At 43.1% G+C, this 16,635-nt stretch overlaps 1 protein-coding gene across 3 annotated transcripts in view; it reads right to left on the reverse strand.

Moving 5' to 3' along the window:
- The window catches only part of KMT5B (lysine methyltransferase 5B), a 69,057-nt gene that overhangs the window by 7,614 nt on the left and 44,808 nt on the right, over window positions 1-16,635 (reverse strand). For 2 of the 3 annotated variants that reach the window (XM_054971594.1, XM_054971593.1), the window contains exons 5-9: window positions 11,259-11,368; window positions 7,449-7,615; window positions 7,122-7,141; window positions 6,879-7,015; window positions 5,820-6,016 (exon numbers count right to left, since the gene is read on the reverse strand). In XM_054971594.1, coding sequence (XP_054827569.1) covers window positions 5,820-6,016; window positions 6,879-7,015; window positions 7,122-7,141; window positions 7,449-7,615; window positions 11,259-11,368 — 631 coding nt within the window. Of the gene's footprint in view, window positions 1-5,811; window positions 6,017-6,878; window positions 7,016-7,121; window positions 7,142-7,448; window positions 7,616-11,258; window positions 11,369-16,635 lie in introns of those variants that run through there. The other variant, XM_054971595.1, reaches the window with a different exon arrangement.

Raw genomic sequence — 16,635 nt, forward strand, 5'->3', positions numbered from 1 at the left:
GTGCAATTGCTACTGTGCATGTGCAGGCTTATAGGGGAAAGGTTTTTGAAGCTGAAAACAGCAGAGGGTACTCCTCTCCGCTCCTGCACAATTTTTTCTCACCTTTTTCCAGCATAAGGAGGGAGAGGAGCACCCTCCCCTCAATTCCTCACTGCCACTACAGGAGAAAGGTAGACTCAGTATACTAGAGTTCATAGGAAGGAGCAAAGGATGTGTGACTGCACCAGTAGCCACTTGATGAACAAGTTACAGATAAATGCAATCATGTTTCATTGTTGTAGTACCTGCACAGTCCCACATGGGAATTGCAAGTTGACTTTCCAAGTCCTGGAAGATGGGGGTGACCTCTTAACTGAATAAGGACTGAAGCACAGCTCTTCCAACTCTGCACTTTTCATGGTATCAAGATCCATGAAGTAATGCTTTGCGAATGTGCAGGAGGACCATATAGCAGCCTTACAAACTGCATATATAGAAAGGCTACAACTTATCACAACAGAACACAATTGTGCTTGGGCAGAATGAGCATTAGGCAATAAAGGGCATTCAATCTGCTTAAGTTTGTAACAGAAATGAATGCAAGAGATGATCTATAGGGATATGGACTGGACTGAGAATGTGTAACCTGATTTGGATCCTATGCAGGAAGTTTGAGTATTTTCTGAAGAGTTTAGTTCTGTTCATATAAAATAGCAGAACTCTGAGAACATTTAGTGTGTGAAGAGTACATTCTTGCAATTGAGGGAAAAGGACTGGCAAAGTGGTATCTTGGTTCAGATAGAACACAGAAATCACTTTCGGTAGGAACTCAAGAGGCAGTAGTAAAATTGATCTGGTATTGAACATTTTTAGGAAATGAGGGACTCGTAGGAGAATCTGGTTCTTCTGGCAGAAACTACTGCTACTTGAAATGTAGTCTTTATAGTGAGTAGGCAAAAATGCAGATAGCCGTATTCTCAAATCAATTTTGTCAAAACAATTTTTGTTAAGGGACAGACTCCATGTTGGGCCTGGAAGACGAATAGGGAGGAAATGATTCAATTGTCCTTGCAAGAACAGTTTGGACTCCTTTTGAGCAAAAACTGACTTCCCCTTAATATGGGTATGGAAACAAGTGATAGCTATCAGGTGGACTCTAATGGGGGAGGAGAATAGTCTTCCATGAGCTATATGTAGAAGGTACTCAAAAATCTGCCCTAAAGAGCATGAGACTGGGTTGATGTTCCTTTATTTAGTCAAGAAAAAACATTTCCATTTTGAGGAACACCATGTCACTGGTTTGTCAGCATGCAGTATGGCTTGTTTTACTGGGTCTGAAAAGGAGTGACTTGGGAGTGAAAGAATCATGCTGTCAAATGGAAGCCAGGAATGTTTGGATGTAGGAATGGTCCTTGAAAGAGGAGATTATCCTCTGGTGGGAAGGCATAATACCAACCTCGAGACATTGGTAGGAGTGTGGGGAACCACACCTGCCTCAGCCAAAAAGAGAGCTATGACTAAGGCTCTTGTGTGTTCTGCCTTCATTCTGCACAGGACCTGTGGAATTAGCAGGAATGGGGGAAGGCATAAGTTGACCTTCCATCCAGGATAGCTGAAAAGTATGTCCCAACGACCATAATCCCAGGCTGCTTGGGAGCAAAAGTACCTGCACTTTTTGTTTGCATTGGTGGCAAATAAGGTCTATCATATTTATGCCCACTGCCAGAATATAGAGGAGAGATAATCCCCACTCATTTCCCATTTGAGTGAAGCTAGAGAGGTGCAGTTGAAAAAGTCTACAAATTGCTGGTACTGCTATGTGAAAAACTTGGGACAGTGAGCCGATTGAAGATATACCATTCCTATATGTGGGCCACCAGATGACAGAGGTAACAGGACTGTATCCCCTTATTTATTTAAGTAATACATGGCTGTGAGATAGTTGCTACTTGGATGTTTCCCCCCATCACATGAGAGTGCCAGGCAGGCATCCCTAGCTAAGCAGCCTTTAGTTTCAGGATGTTTATGAGGATAGTTTCTCTTGAGTGGACCAAACACCACTGACTGAGAAGGGTCCTGCATGGGCATCCCAATCTGACGGGTGCATCTGTAGTTAGGATAATTTCTGAAATATACTGTAGGTGCGGACTGCTGCACTGGAAGCAGAGATCTCTTTGAAAATTTGCTTTGTTTTTTACGTGAAAGTAAGCATCTAGGAAGTCCAGAGAGAGAAAGCCTGAACATAACAGGAGGAGGAAAAGAGCGACTGATAACATTTTTAAAAAAATTATGGACAGGAATCCAGGTTTTGCAGATTTGAGAATTAGCCTTACCACCCCACCCATCAGGAAGTATCTTGAATGAAAACCTAGGTACTGTACCTTCACATGCACCCTTGTTATTCTTTTTTTTTTTCCCAAGAGGGAGCTCAACTTTTACCTGAAGTTGAGGGGTGGGTGTATTGGTAAGAGAGTTGCCAAGGGTGGCAGAAACATTATCACATAACCACTGGAAATAATGGCAAGAACCCAAAGTTCCTGACAAATACCCTACCGATTCTCTTCCTCTGAACTTTGTAACTCTAGGTGTGGGCTGCAGTTGTTAAAAGCCCTGCTTGGAAGAAAGGATTGATTTTGGAGATAACGACTTGGATTTTTCCCCTGTATTGGAAGCCTCCTTGGCCAAGAAGGTGGTTGATAGCTAAGCATGGTCAGTACTTGTATGGATAATCATTAGGGAAAACTGCAGAGAAACCACCTCTGCTTCTCGCTTTCCTTGAAAACTCCTTGCTGGGGTACCATAAGTCAGTTGTGACTTGATGGCATGTACATACATATGGAGGTCTATATGTGGAAGAACAGTGTGGAGTTTGATGGCATCTGCTCCTATAACTTGAGTGGTAAGGCTTGAAATATGGAGTGGACCTTTGCAGAGGTGGTGCCAGAGGGTTCACACTCATTTTGTGCAGGACCTCATAAGTTTTGCTACTGAATAAATCTATTCCCTCAAAATGAAGCTCCTCAATCATAGCATGAGTCTCATTTGCAAGTGCTGTTGAGCACAGCCAGAAGCTACAACAAAGGGTGATCACTATTGCAAGGCTGTGGGCTGCACAATGGTTAGCCAAGGAGATTTGATGCTTCAAAAGCTTAGAGACCTCCAGCAGGAGTTTGGCCAACTTGCATTTTTCCTTGGATAGAAGTGCCAAATATGGCACTATTCATTGATAATTGACAGTATTTAAGATTAAAGCAGAAAAGGCATAAATTTTACTGTCCATGCCATTCAGTTTATGGGTCTGTCAATGGACGCTAAATGCTGAAAGTCATTATTCCTATGCTAAATAGTCTTCTGCTATATGGATTGGCTGTAGAGTGTTTTGCTCTGTACTGGTTTTCTACTCTATGGGTTGTCTGTGGACCAAGGCAAGTCTGAGCCAAGGTCCAGTTGTGACCTCCAGTAAGCCATCCACTATTGGAACAGGGACTGGGCCAGTAGATCCTGGGTGCATGACATTAAAAAGTGGATCCAAAGCTCTCAGAGGAGCATAAGAGATGTCAATCTCTAAAGACCATGCCATTCGTATTAAGTGTTCACTATAAAGGCACAAATCCTCATTAAGAGAATATAAAGATGGTTCCAGCACAGTGTCCTCTGGCAAAAGTTCTGAGGCCCAGTTAAAGGCAAGGTCAGCATAGTTGGGCTGGTCATGGCAAAAAAGTGGGGCTCCAAAGGAAGACTGGGATCTTTTCCCACGGCAGGAGAAGGCTTTTGGGTATTAACTGCTGGGTCACAACTAAGGCAAATGTATTTTTTGGTGGTGGCTCTGAGGCTGGAGCAGGCATTGAGGCTTTCTTTCTTTCTTTTTTTATTTATTTATTTGAATCGACTTATACCCCGCCCTTCCCACAAGCGGGCTCAGGGCGGCTTCCAACAAATATACTGTTAAAATACAATAAAAACCTATTAACACATTAAAATTCAGGCACTATCAGACAGATTGGCCACTACAAGATCATCATAGCCCCAGCACCACCATGATATACTCAAGGGCGGCAGCAAAAAGAAGGGGGACAAAAAGCTGGACCCTAGTCAAAGGCCTGGTGGAACAGCTCCATCGTGCAGTCCCTGCGGAACTGTAAAAGGTCTCGCAGGGCCTGGATCTCCATTAGAAGAGTGTTCGCCCTGGCCCTAGCTCAAGCCAGCTGAACGTCCCTCAGGCCGGGGACCACCAGAAGCTGCTTATCTGCAGAGTGCAATGCCCTGCAGGGGACCTAATGGGAGAGGCAGTCCCGTAGGTATGCAGGTCCCAGTCCATGGAGGGTTTTAAATACTAAGACCAGTACCTTGAACTGGATCCAGAACTCAACCGGGAGCCAGTGTGGCTGGCCCAACACAGGGCGGAGATGTGCCCTAAACAGCATCCCTGTAAGGACATGTGCCGCTGCATTCTGGACCAGCTGTAACTTCTGGGTCAAGCTCACAGGCAGCCCAGCGTAGAGCAAGTTGCAGTAGTCTAGTCTAGAGGTGACTGTTGCATGGATTACCGAAGCTAGGTCCTGGGGCGAGAGATAGGGTGCCAATTGCCTGACCTGCCGAAGATTAAAGAATGCAGATCTGGCAACGGCTGTAACCTGGGCCTCCACAGCAAGTGTGGCATCCAGGAGCACACCCAGGTTCCTCACCGTCGATGAAGGCTGTAGCTGCACTCCGTTGAGGGCTGGGAGCCGGATTCCCAATTCCCTTGCCCCACGAACCGGATATAGAACCTCCATCTTCTGGAGATTCAACTTCAGGCAACTCTGACACAACCATTCTGCCACGGCATCCGGACACCGGGCCAAAGAGTCCGGGGCAACGTCTAACTGGCCGTCCATCAACAGACAGAGCTGGGTGTCATCAGCATACTGATGACAACCCAGCCCAAAGCTACAGACAACCTGGGCAAGGGGGCGCATACAGATGTTAAATAACATCGGGGAAAGAATCGCCCCGAGGGATGCCACACACCAAAGAATGCTGGGAAGACATCTGTTCCCCAAACACCACCCTCTGTCCTGAACCATGGAGGAAGGAGCTCAGCCATTGCAAGGCTGTCCTATGGATCCCCACAGCGGCGAGGCGGTCATCGTGGTCGTGGTCAACTGTGTCGAACACTGCTGTAAGATCCAAAAGTATCAGCAGCGCCAACCCGCCTCGATCCAGGTGTTGCCGCAAATCATCCATTAGGGCGGCCAGAGCTGTCTCTGTACCATGGCCAGGCCTGAAGCCAGACTGGAATGGGTCCAGAGTAGAGGAATCTCTACCCTGTTGGAATTATAGCTTGAACTGAAGGCCCCTGAGTCTCTCTTGGAACCATTGGAACTGATTAACTTGGACTCTTCCATCTAGAGTGGGGAGTGGTGGTGTGCTTTGGTGATTTTCCAGAGAAGCGCCAGAGACAGCTTTCTCCCACAAAGGAGCTTTTAAATATAAGGCTCGATCATGCCTCTTTAAAGACCAATTTGGGGCTGCCTCCTCAGAAAAAAAACTTCAGCAAAGGAGCTCTGGGAAAGGGAATCTCTTTCAGTGGTAGTAGAGGAGCAAGCCTTCCTCCACCTCATCACACTGGAAAAATGCATGAAAACAGAGATGGGGAGGGAAAAGGAGCATCCTTTGGGGTTTTCTGAGTTTCAAAAACCTCTCTGTGGCAGGCCTGCACATGCACAGTATCCTTGTGAGACTGTACAGGTAACACAACAATAAACCTAAATTGTATTGCTTGCTCCGCCACTTAATGCTAAAGTCTAACAAAAAGCCCAAATTATATGATTTCTTTTAGATTATTCCACCTTACTTACTTGCATTAACTTTTTCCTGAGTGGTATCTGCATCAGTGTTAGAGCTTACAGACTGGCTGTCTGAGTTTTTACTGCTGTCACCCAACTTTTTAAGCCTGTTTAAACGCTTATCTGTTTCTCTGAGTCCATATTTACTATTGATCACAGGCGCAGGTGCAGGCAGTCCCACTCTTGATTTAAAAGCACCAGTTCCACGTCTATTAAAAGAGAATAATATACATTACAATCCTCTAAAAGTACCAGTAAAAATATGCTATCTTATGAAATAATCTAAATCCCAGATCCATATTGACATGTTTAGATAAAATGTAGTTCAAGAAAATATTTCCACATTGTTAGAAAAGTGTCATTACAATTTTATGGGAAATATGAAAATCAAAATAAGAGGAAATTTACTTTTATACATTTCTGAAATCATCCTCTACCTTTAAATTTAGATTTGTCAGGTGAAACCTGCTTCAAGGAACACTCATATTCAATATAGTATTTACTACGAAAGATTGGTTAAAATACAGGTACTAATAGTTTTCCTTTAAGTAAACTTTTAACTAGTGTAAAGATATTAGTAATAATTAAACTGATACTCTTTCCAATGCTTTTGTGATCTACATCTAACCTGGAAAAATGTAAACATTTAACTGGCTCCTCAGAATGCAATATGATTTGTAACTGGAATTAATGAAGAGTCATCAGATGCTTCCCACCCGGATTTAACAAATATTGCTCTTTTTTTCACAGAAGCTTCCATTCATGCTACTTAATTTTCAGTAAACCAATGTAATACACAAGCACCTTAATAACTGTGCTTTCCTGCTAGAAATAACAAAATGCAAACATAAAAATGGTTGTTGTGGGTTTTCCGGGCTATATTGCCGTGGTCTTGACAATCCGGCCGTGAAAGCCTTCAACAATACATAAAAAGAAATGTTTCTGAAGGAATTACACTTTATTAATAAACTAAAACTCATAAACTAAAAAGTCCCAACTGCAAGCAGACTTCAACTTTACAATACAGCTGCGGTACAATTTGTGATTACTGTTTACATGCTCAGTACATACCTTTCACATGTGTAGCATTCACAGAATTCATTATTTTCTCCAAAAAACCCATCCCCATAGTAACAAGAAATTTCTTCTCCTGGTTCAATATCTCGTAGAGCTTTCACACATGCCGTATCTCGGCCCGTTGACACAAACTATTAAAGAAAAAACAGTATTTTTTTAATGATAAAAATAATGATTTTAAAATATTCATATATTCAAATAGATAGTTGGGATGGTTTCAAAGCACTGATCACTTACCTTACAGTTGGGTCTGCAATCTGAAAAAGGTCCAAAAGATAAAATCAATTAGCTGTTGATAAGACCTGAAACATGAATAGTTACAGATATCTAAAGTAAGGTTTCATACTGATTTCATCACTTATTATAAAAATGAACTGAATAACTGAACATTACACTAAACAAGAAAAATGCAATACATTCTTCATAATCTTGCCTGACTTTTTAAGAACAGCAATATTTTAGATCATTAGAATTAAATTTCGGACACAACCAAATTTCAAGCAACTAAACCCATTAAAAATTACTTCTATATCGTTATCTAATATGTACATATTTATGGCTTACCATGGTTGATGAATGCAGCTGGACCAAGCCACAGCTGAGCACAGTTTTTCCGTGTTGAGTACATAACACTGAAGTCATTTTCTCCATGTCTGAGCAGCATATTTTCTTCTAGATCGGACAGTTCAGCAATACAACCCACTAGCAATTCTATTTTGTCATTTCGTTTCCTTAAAGGCAAAGGAAGGAATAATGTTTTTCAACAGAAACCAAAAAATTATGTGATCTTTTCCCATCAAAAAATATTTTAAAAGATGAAACGTGCACATATAGATTATATCCAGCAAACTAAACCTCAAGTAGACTAACTATGTGAATACTATACATTTGCTTATGCTGTTCTACTTTAGGTACTAGCTGGAATTCTGTGAACTCATGACCTTCTTAATTTAAAGCTATTTCCACCAACATTCAGTTTGACCAAAGATCTGCAAACATGAGCTTGTGCTATGTGACTATCTTTTTTGGGGGGTGGGGGGAACTAAGTTAAATACATTCATCACTACATAAAGTAACACTTCTCAAAAATCAAAAATTTTAACTGAGCAGGAGGATGAGAGGAGCACAAGAAAAAAAAGATCACAGTCCATCTCCCACCTGTGCTTCTTTATGTCAATCCAACGAAGAACATTCAAGCATTTAAGCAAGATTATTAGAACATTCAAGCATTTAAGCAAGATTAAGCAAGATTTAAATGCTCAATCAGGGACTCGGAGTACTGAGATGTACTTCTGAGTGTGAATACCGTCTATCTATAGCATATTGCTTGAGAATATGTGCCAACTGAATAGTTTCCATATTGTTTAATATGTCATATCAAATTACTTATGTTTTATTTCAGCTCTGTATCCGATTTCTGTTTGTTTTCAAATTTCTGCAATCTATACTCTATTGTATTGTTTACTGAATGCTCCAACCATTGATTATACTGATTTACACTGTGCTGAAAGGCAAACTAGAAACAACAGCAGTTTATTCATTTATCTTTCATTTAAAATTAATTTTAATTGCTTTCCACCCAACTTTGAGTCCCCAAGGCAGCAACCAAAAACATCAAAACAATCAAAAACTTTTAAAACATGTAAAAAACACACACATCAATTAAAAATAATTAAACCAAACACACAAACAGGAAAGAGGGTTAGTGGGGGGATGCTAAAAAAACCACAGAAGTCTTCATTTGCTGGCAGAAGATGATAGATGGGGATAGACAAGTCTCCATGGGGAGAGAGTTCCATAATTTTGTCGTCATGACCAAGAAGGCCCCTTTTCAGGTTGCCATCTAGCTAGCCTCAGATGACAGGGGCACCCAAAGCAGGGCTCTGAAGATGACCTTAGTGATGTGAGTAGGTTCAAATGGAAGTAGGAGAATCAAAGTGTTTAACAGGCTCAGGGAAGGCTGAAGTGTTTGAGAGAAACTCATTTTCTTGTGTTATGTTGCACTATGGCTTGCAGGTTAAGGAAGAAAGGAAGATCTTGCAGGTTTGCTTGCAGCAAGCTAGTATCAGCTGAGTTTCATGTGGGCTGAGGTGCAAGAGGTGATGGCGGGTTCATCAATGGCTATTGATCATTTCATTTATTTATTTAAAACAGCAGCCTTTCTACCCAAACAGGATCCCCAAGACAGAGAAGACGGTCACTAAAGGGAGCTGTGACAGATAGGAGGCTGTTCTGACCCTGAAAGTAGGGATGTGCAATCTGGATTTCATAGCTGTATTTTTGCCAATTTGGCAAAATCTGGCTATGCAGGATCAGATCAGAGAATCCTGGGTCAGATCTGGGAAGCCAGATCATGATAGCCAGATTAATCCGGGTTAATCGGGCAAATGCAGCTTCAGCCTGTTGGCTATCTCCTTCCAGGGCTTTCTGAGTCTTCCTGGGCCTTCCAGCAGGGGAGGGGAGTGAGGCAAGGAGGGGGAGTGGTGGCCAATCATTGCAGGAGCTCTCCTTGTCTGGCCAATGGGGATTCTTGAATAGGAGACGGCCTGCAAGGAGTTAAAAAAGCAGGCTTGGCTCAGAGCAGACTCCATTTTGTGTGAATCTCTGAGACTGAGGCTGCTGGCTGCTCTTCTCTTTGCCTTGGATTACTGGATATACCTGCCTGCCCTGCTGCCTAAACTTGCTGTTGCTCTGCTGCCTGGCTGAGGAGGGCCACCTGACTTCATTGGGTTTTTGGGGCCCCTGAGATTCTTTTCCCCCATGGGGGGGGGGGGTTATTGTGTAAACTTGTTAAAGAATTGATTGTTTGCTGTCTGTTCTTGTGTGTAATGTTAACTTTCTTCATTGCAGGGGTGGGAGGGAACAGAATTTCCGGTGATGGAGGGCTGCTACAGCTTGCAGCTCTGTCTTGAGGCTCCTCTGAGCCAGTGAGAGTGGCAGTGTAATGCTGTAGTTCTGGTGCTGTGCGGCTGATGATGTGGGTATTTGCTTGGTTCTGTGGTTCCTCCACTGGTCAGAGTTGTGAAGACTCTCTGATGATGAGCAGACCTCATACCCTTTAAGTCTGAGTCTTGGGAAAAAGCAGGTGGGTGTGGGTGGAAGCCTCTGTGAGAAAGGTACTAACCTGGTGGCTAGTCACTGAAAGCCTAGTTGTACATGAAAGCATTAAAGGGAATTAAAATTACAATCTAAAGCCATAACTATCTCAAATTTATGTGCCTCAGCTAGATTATTCCTGTGAATACTTGGAGACCTGGGCTGCTGATTTGTTCTTTAAAACCAACCTGTACATAAATAAATCTTGGTTATAAAACATTCTGCTTCAGTTATTTCTGAGTTGTTCTTACCACAAAACTTACCTCATGGCAGTGAATCCAAAGCCTTTACACTCACCACCATAAGAACATTTAGCAACTATGGGGAAGGTTTACATTTGAAAACAAACCCAGTTCCCCAAATAGGAGACTTTGTGGGTTTCTTCAGCTGGAAGAAAAGGCCTGTCACAGAAACCTTCATATTCAGAAGCAGTACCTTTCTGAGTACCAGTGTTGGGAAGAAACATCAGTGGGAAGCCTTGGCCTCTATGCTCTGTTTGTTGGCCCTCCAGGGCAAGTGACTGGGGCACTGTATGAAACACAATGTTGGACTAGATGGACCACTGGTTTGATCCAACAAGGTTGTTTTATGTTTTACAAGCCATTGGGTGAAACTGAAAGGCAACAGCCAAACGGCTCTTGGCCCTTGACTTTTAGCCCATGGCTTACAGTTTGAGGTTTGCAGTAGGCAGCCTGGCAGACCAAGACCAGCCCAGGTATGTTTGTATTTCCTTTGTCCTATTTATTTAAATGATTTTATAATTTATAATTTTCTGTCATCTGCTTCACATTCTTCCAGGGAAAAATTGATACAGCAATGTACCAATAAACAAAGAAACACACGAATGCAATACTGCAAGAGGGGGAGTTAGCCAAGATGTACATTGAAATGCATTTCCAATTTGCAATACCTGTTCAAAAGAATACACACTCAAATATGCATTCTAATGTGAATGACGCCTTTGCAAGGGCAACAAACCTTCATTTGTCCTCAATGATGTCATCACACAGTCAAATCTAATTGATTCTGTGCATTAACATATTTAATATATGATTACTAATTGACCTGGATCACTATTAAAACAAGTTTTTTTCAAGTAAAAATAAAACAAAAAGGTGCACCAAAACACCAGCACAACACTGACACTGAACAGGCATAACAAAAGGTACACAAAAGGGTGAAAAATACATTTTTTCCCTTGTAAACCCCACACCAGCAAATTTCACATCAAATATTTACAAAAGTCTGCAGAAGCACTAATATTACTGCAATGCTTACCATTCTTTTGTTGCAACTATTTTAGCTCCATTTTGCTCTGATGAATAGCGGTTGCATGGCAATATTTCAAACCCACTGTCAGTTGCAAACATTCGTAAATAAATAAATACCTACAAAAGAAAAAAAAACAGTTATTTATGCACTACAGGAAAGCATCTCAAATGTCTTCAAAATTGTTTTGAATGAATGCCTACACACACCTCATTTTCAAAATTAAACAGGAGTCCAATTTGAAGGCTAATAAAATTCATACTAGCAAACTTTAATTTTTCTGCAGCAGATAATCCTCATTCTCATAAACTGGATGTCAAGCACATTGTAAATTCATTCCACAACATTTGACAGTGATGATCAACACAAGTTAAATATGTATTTAATAAAATTCCTGACATTTTTTCTTAAATCTTCTTCTCATTCTTATGCTTTGGGGGTTGAGGAATAGCAACGTTTGTTTATACACTTTCATACTGCTTATGTGTGCCTATCACACCTGGAGATGGGCACAAACTGAAATACGAACCAAAGTTCATGACGAACCAAGCTGGTTCATGGCTTGTGAACCAGCGGTTCATCAGAGGCCATTTCTGATGAACCGCCACAAACTTTAGGCTGGTTCGTTTGGTTCGGTTTTTTGGTTCATTACTGCAAGTAGCCTTGCACCAACCAATCAGTTTCCTAGGCAACAGAGGATGGACTTCCTGCAGACCTTCTGCTGACCCGGAAGTGGCCTTCTGCTGGCCCAGAAGTAACTTTCTGCTGACCCGGAAATGATGATTTGCTGACTTGGATGTGATGTTTTCACAAACCAAACGAACCGGTTCACAAACTGGGGCAGGTTTGTGAAAGTTAATGGTTCGTGAAATGCGATGAACCATGAACCGCATGGTTCGGTTTTTTCCGGCCGCTGCAGCGGTGGAGGAAGTGTCATGGGCGGCGGAGGTGCCAGCTCCGGCCTTCTCCACCACTCCACAGACTGCTGCTGTGGCGGAAGAGGTGGCATGGGCAGTGGAAGTGCCGGCTCTGACCTTCCTCACTGCCCCTCTGGCCACCGCAGCAGCGGAGGAAGCGGCATGGGCAACTGCTGAGGCCATCCCCGCTGTCCACTGCAGTGGCGAAGGAGGTGGCGTGGGCAGAGGAGGTGCTGGCTCCGGCCTTCCCTAGCACCCACCTGGTATTGCTCCTGGACAGGTAAGTGGGGGTGGGAGTAAGGGGACGGGGGACAGGAGTGGGCTGGGAGACAGCTTCCCTCCCACTTCGGTACACTCCAAATATTTACGGAGGATACCGAAGCGATTTAAATTCCCAAATTTCAGGTCTTTATGGATCCGGAAAAAATGAATTTTTACCCCCATGCACAGCTCTAGTGCAAATAAACAGTTTCTCATATTTTCTAGTTTTGATTCTACATATTTTGTAACTTTAAATTTAGTTTCACTGTTTGTCTCTTTCTTGAAGTCATTACAGTTATTTTGGGGAAGACCAAGCTATATCTAGCAAGTTCAAATATGACATCATTGTCCAGTACCACCAACAGCCCAATAAGCTCTTTGGGGAAAAGGAAGATATTTTTATTTTTTTAGAATTTTTAAAAAGAAGATAACCACTGAACTTCCTCCTGTGGCATTATGAAAGGTGGGATTGTAGACTACTTCTTAAAACAAAATTGGCGGAAGAAAATTCCTAGTAATTCCAAATGCACATATTGATCCAACCATTCAATTTCACGCTTCCTTAAAAAATTCTGAATCCCTTGAGTACTAAGCCATCTCTTTTTGAAGACTCTCTGTAGAGAATGTTTCCTGGTTTATTGTAGCTTTTCAAGCTCCCAGCCTTATATTGAAAAGTTTACTACTCCCACAATCCCTGCTAGGTCCACTTAAAGCAAATTTGTAAAAATAACGGTTAAGACAAAAACATCTTTACTTTGACTTGGTCTCATGTGAACGTACTTTCAATGTACTGATATAATGTCATGAATATTTCACTTGAATGTACATTCAAAAGAGTCTAAGCCCAGATAACACAACCATTATCAACTAAGATTAAGCTATCAATAACATAGTATCTGCACCACCCCATGCTGACAGTACCAGAGGGAGGCAAACTATCCTCCCGGCCCCCCACTCCCTGTATCATTGTCACAGCTATTGGCTTCTTCCACTTCTTTCTTGTCTCACACATTTATGTCACATCATGCTGTTCCTTGAGCCTTAAATAAAACAGGGTTGCACTTACCTGTAACTGTTGTTCATCAAGTGGTCTTCTGTGCAGGCATATATGCGGAACTGCACATGCGCAGACCTGCTGCAGACATTCCAAAGCTCCTAGACCTGTGAGACACTCACCTAGGCTTTTTGCACACTTTTCCCCCAGGTACAGCTATAAAAAAGGTGGGGCAAGAGGATCCCTCCCCCAGTTCTTTAAACCACTGGTGTAGAAGGAAGGTAAGAAAAAAGAGCACATGGTGGGGAAGGAGGGAAGGATGTATTCCTGCACAGAAGACTACTTGATGAACAACAGTTACAGGTAAATGCAACCCTGTTTTCATCATCATCGTCTTCTGTGCAGTCCCACATGGGAGATTAGTGAATTAACTTACCCAGGAGGTGGATGTGAAACTCTTTAACGGAAGAGACTCTTCAGGACGGCATTGCCCACAGCTGTGTCCCTTCTGGAGTCTATGTTAATGACATAATGTTTGATAAATGAGACAACGAGATCAGGGTCCTTTCGGAAAGGAGCTGTCCTGTCCAAATAGAAGCACAAAGCACATTTAACATCAGGGGTGTGCAAAAGTCTCTCTGTGTCAGTTGTCATTTTAGGGGGAAAAAACTAGTAAGACAATGTCCCGATTTAAGTGAAAGGCAGAGAGGGCCTTTGGCACAAAGAGGAGGCTTGGACGGAGGACAACCTTATCTGTGAATATCTTAATGAAACGAGTGTCATATCTCAGGGTTTGCAATTCACTCACCCTCCTAGCTGAGGTTATAGCCACCAGAAAGATTGTTTTAGCTGTCAGTTTCTTAATGGAGCAGGTAGCTAGGGTCTTGAAAGGTTTATGCATGACTGAAGTAAGAACCAAGTTGAGACTCCACTAGGGAACTAGCCTGAATGCTAGTGGACATAGGTTTGCTAAAACTCTGAGGAAGGACTTGCATTGTAGCTGGGCAAGGAGAGATTTCCCACTTACGTTGTCATGGTACAGCTGCTAGGTGGACTTTGAGTAATTAACCAAACCTTGGTCTTTCATCTGGCCCAAACAGTATAAAACAAATGGCAACAAGGCAGAGATACTGGGTTCAAATTGTTGCCTGAGGCCCAAAGAGAAATTCTTTTCCATTTGGCTAGATATGATTTCCTGGTGGAGGGTTTCCTAGCCTTCAACAGGATCTTTTGGACTGGGGAGGAAAAAACTAATCCAGGGGAGATATGAACTAGGCTGTCAGTTTTAGAATTCCCAGATAATGCTGGAGAACTACGTCGTCCTGTAGCAGGTGTGGGGTTAGAGGAAAATGGTAGATTCTGCCCTGTGCCATTTGAAATAAAGTGGCAAACTAGGCTTGCCTTGGCCAGTAAGGGGCTGTTATTATTACCAAGGAACCTTCTCTCATCATCTTGCTGAATGTTAGTGTCATAAGAGGTAGAAGGAGGAAAGCATATAACAGAGTGCCTGATCAAGAGATCTGAAAAGTGTCCCCGAGAGAGGCCTTCCCCTTACCTGCCCATGAGCAATACTGAATACATTTCCTGTTGAGGTATGTGGCAAACAGATTTATGGTCGGATGCCCCCACTTTGCAAAAACAGAGCAGAGGAAATTCTTGTGGTTAAATCATTTGTACTTCTGAGATTTGGATTGACTCAAGACATCTACAAGAATATTGTCTTTGCTTGTTATGTGTATGGCAAAGACTTGATGCTGACTTGACGCTGGATAGCCCATTCCCATATTAGTGAGCCACCTGCTGAATTGAGCGGAGAGATGTTTGGTGTAGTGGTTAAGAGAGCGAGACTCTAGAGAACCGGGTTTGATTCCCCACTCCTCCCCCTGAAGCCAGCTGGGTGACCTTGGGTCAGTCACAGCTTCTAGGAGCTCTCTTAGCCCCAACCACCTTACAGGGTGATTGTCATGAGGATAATGATAACATACTTTGTAAACTGCTCTAAGTGGGCATTAAATTGTACTGAAGGGCGGTATATAAATCGAATATTATTATTATAAGACATGTCCTTCTTCAGCAGTGGCAAAAGAACTGAGGGAATGGAAGATTTGTTCACTTACCGTGAAGCTTCCTTTCTCGGTGGTCCAGGAGTAGGGCAGTCAGGACTACTGGGTAGCTCCTCCTCCTCTTGAGCAGGGTCGGAACGAATCATCGCGATCCTCGGGGGAGGGGCTCCCAGGCTGCTGCAGTTCCTTTTCAAGCCCACATCAATTCCCCATCCATCCGTATCCAGTCTGCAACTAAATTTCTTCGGACAACCATAACATCAACAAACGAACAATACCACAAACAGAAAAACAAGATAAACACTTCCCCGGTAGAACCTAAGCCGGGTTGAAACTTCTGTCACTACGATCCCCACCTTAGCCGCTGTCTCACCCCTTTACTTGAGTCTCTGGGCGGGATTGTGACTGCCCTACTCCTGGACCACCGAGAAAGGAAACTTCACGGTAAGTGAACAAATCTTCCATTCTCCAGTGGTCTGGTGTAGGGCAGTCAGGACTACTGGGATATATGCATAGCAGTGCTCCCATGGGTGGGCATTCTAGGCCTCTAGGACGTGCTGTAGCACCCTCCGGCCAAAGGCCGCATCGGAAGATGCTATCTGGTCTAATCTGTAGTGCTTAGTGAACATGTGGACTGATTTCCACGTTGCGGCCTTACAAATCTTCTCCAAGGAAGGGAAAGATCTATACGCTGCTGAGGTGGCCGCACTCCGCAGGGAGTGGGCTTTAACCCCTTCCGGGGCGGAAGATTCCTGGCCCTGGAGGCCAGTACAATACACTCCCTGATGCACCTGCTCAGAGTGGAAGGTGTCACTTTCCCTCCCAAGGTGTGTTTTCTAAAGGAAACAAACATGCTCTCACCCTTCCTTATCTGCCTAGTTCTATCGATATAGAAGCTCAGGGACCGTCTAACGTCCAATTTGTGCCATTCCCTTTCCTTATCATGACTTGGGTTTGGACAAAAGGAAGGCAAAACAATATCTTCCCCTCTATGGAAGGCCGAATTTATCTTAGGTATGAAGGCCGGATCTGTTCTCAGAACCACCTTATCCTGATGGAAAACACACAGGTCCTTGTTAACTGAGAGGGCCCCTATCTCAGAAACCCTCCTAGCTGAAGTCAGACCCACCAGGAAAACCGTTTTAAGGGTC

This window comes from Eublepharis macularius, chromosome 2, assembly GCF_028583425.1.
Source record: "Eublepharis macularius isolate TG4126 chromosome 2, MPM_Emac_v1.0, whole genome shotgun sequence".
NCBI lineage: Eukaryota > Metazoa > Chordata > Lepidosauria > Squamata > Eublepharidae > Eublepharis > Eublepharis macularius.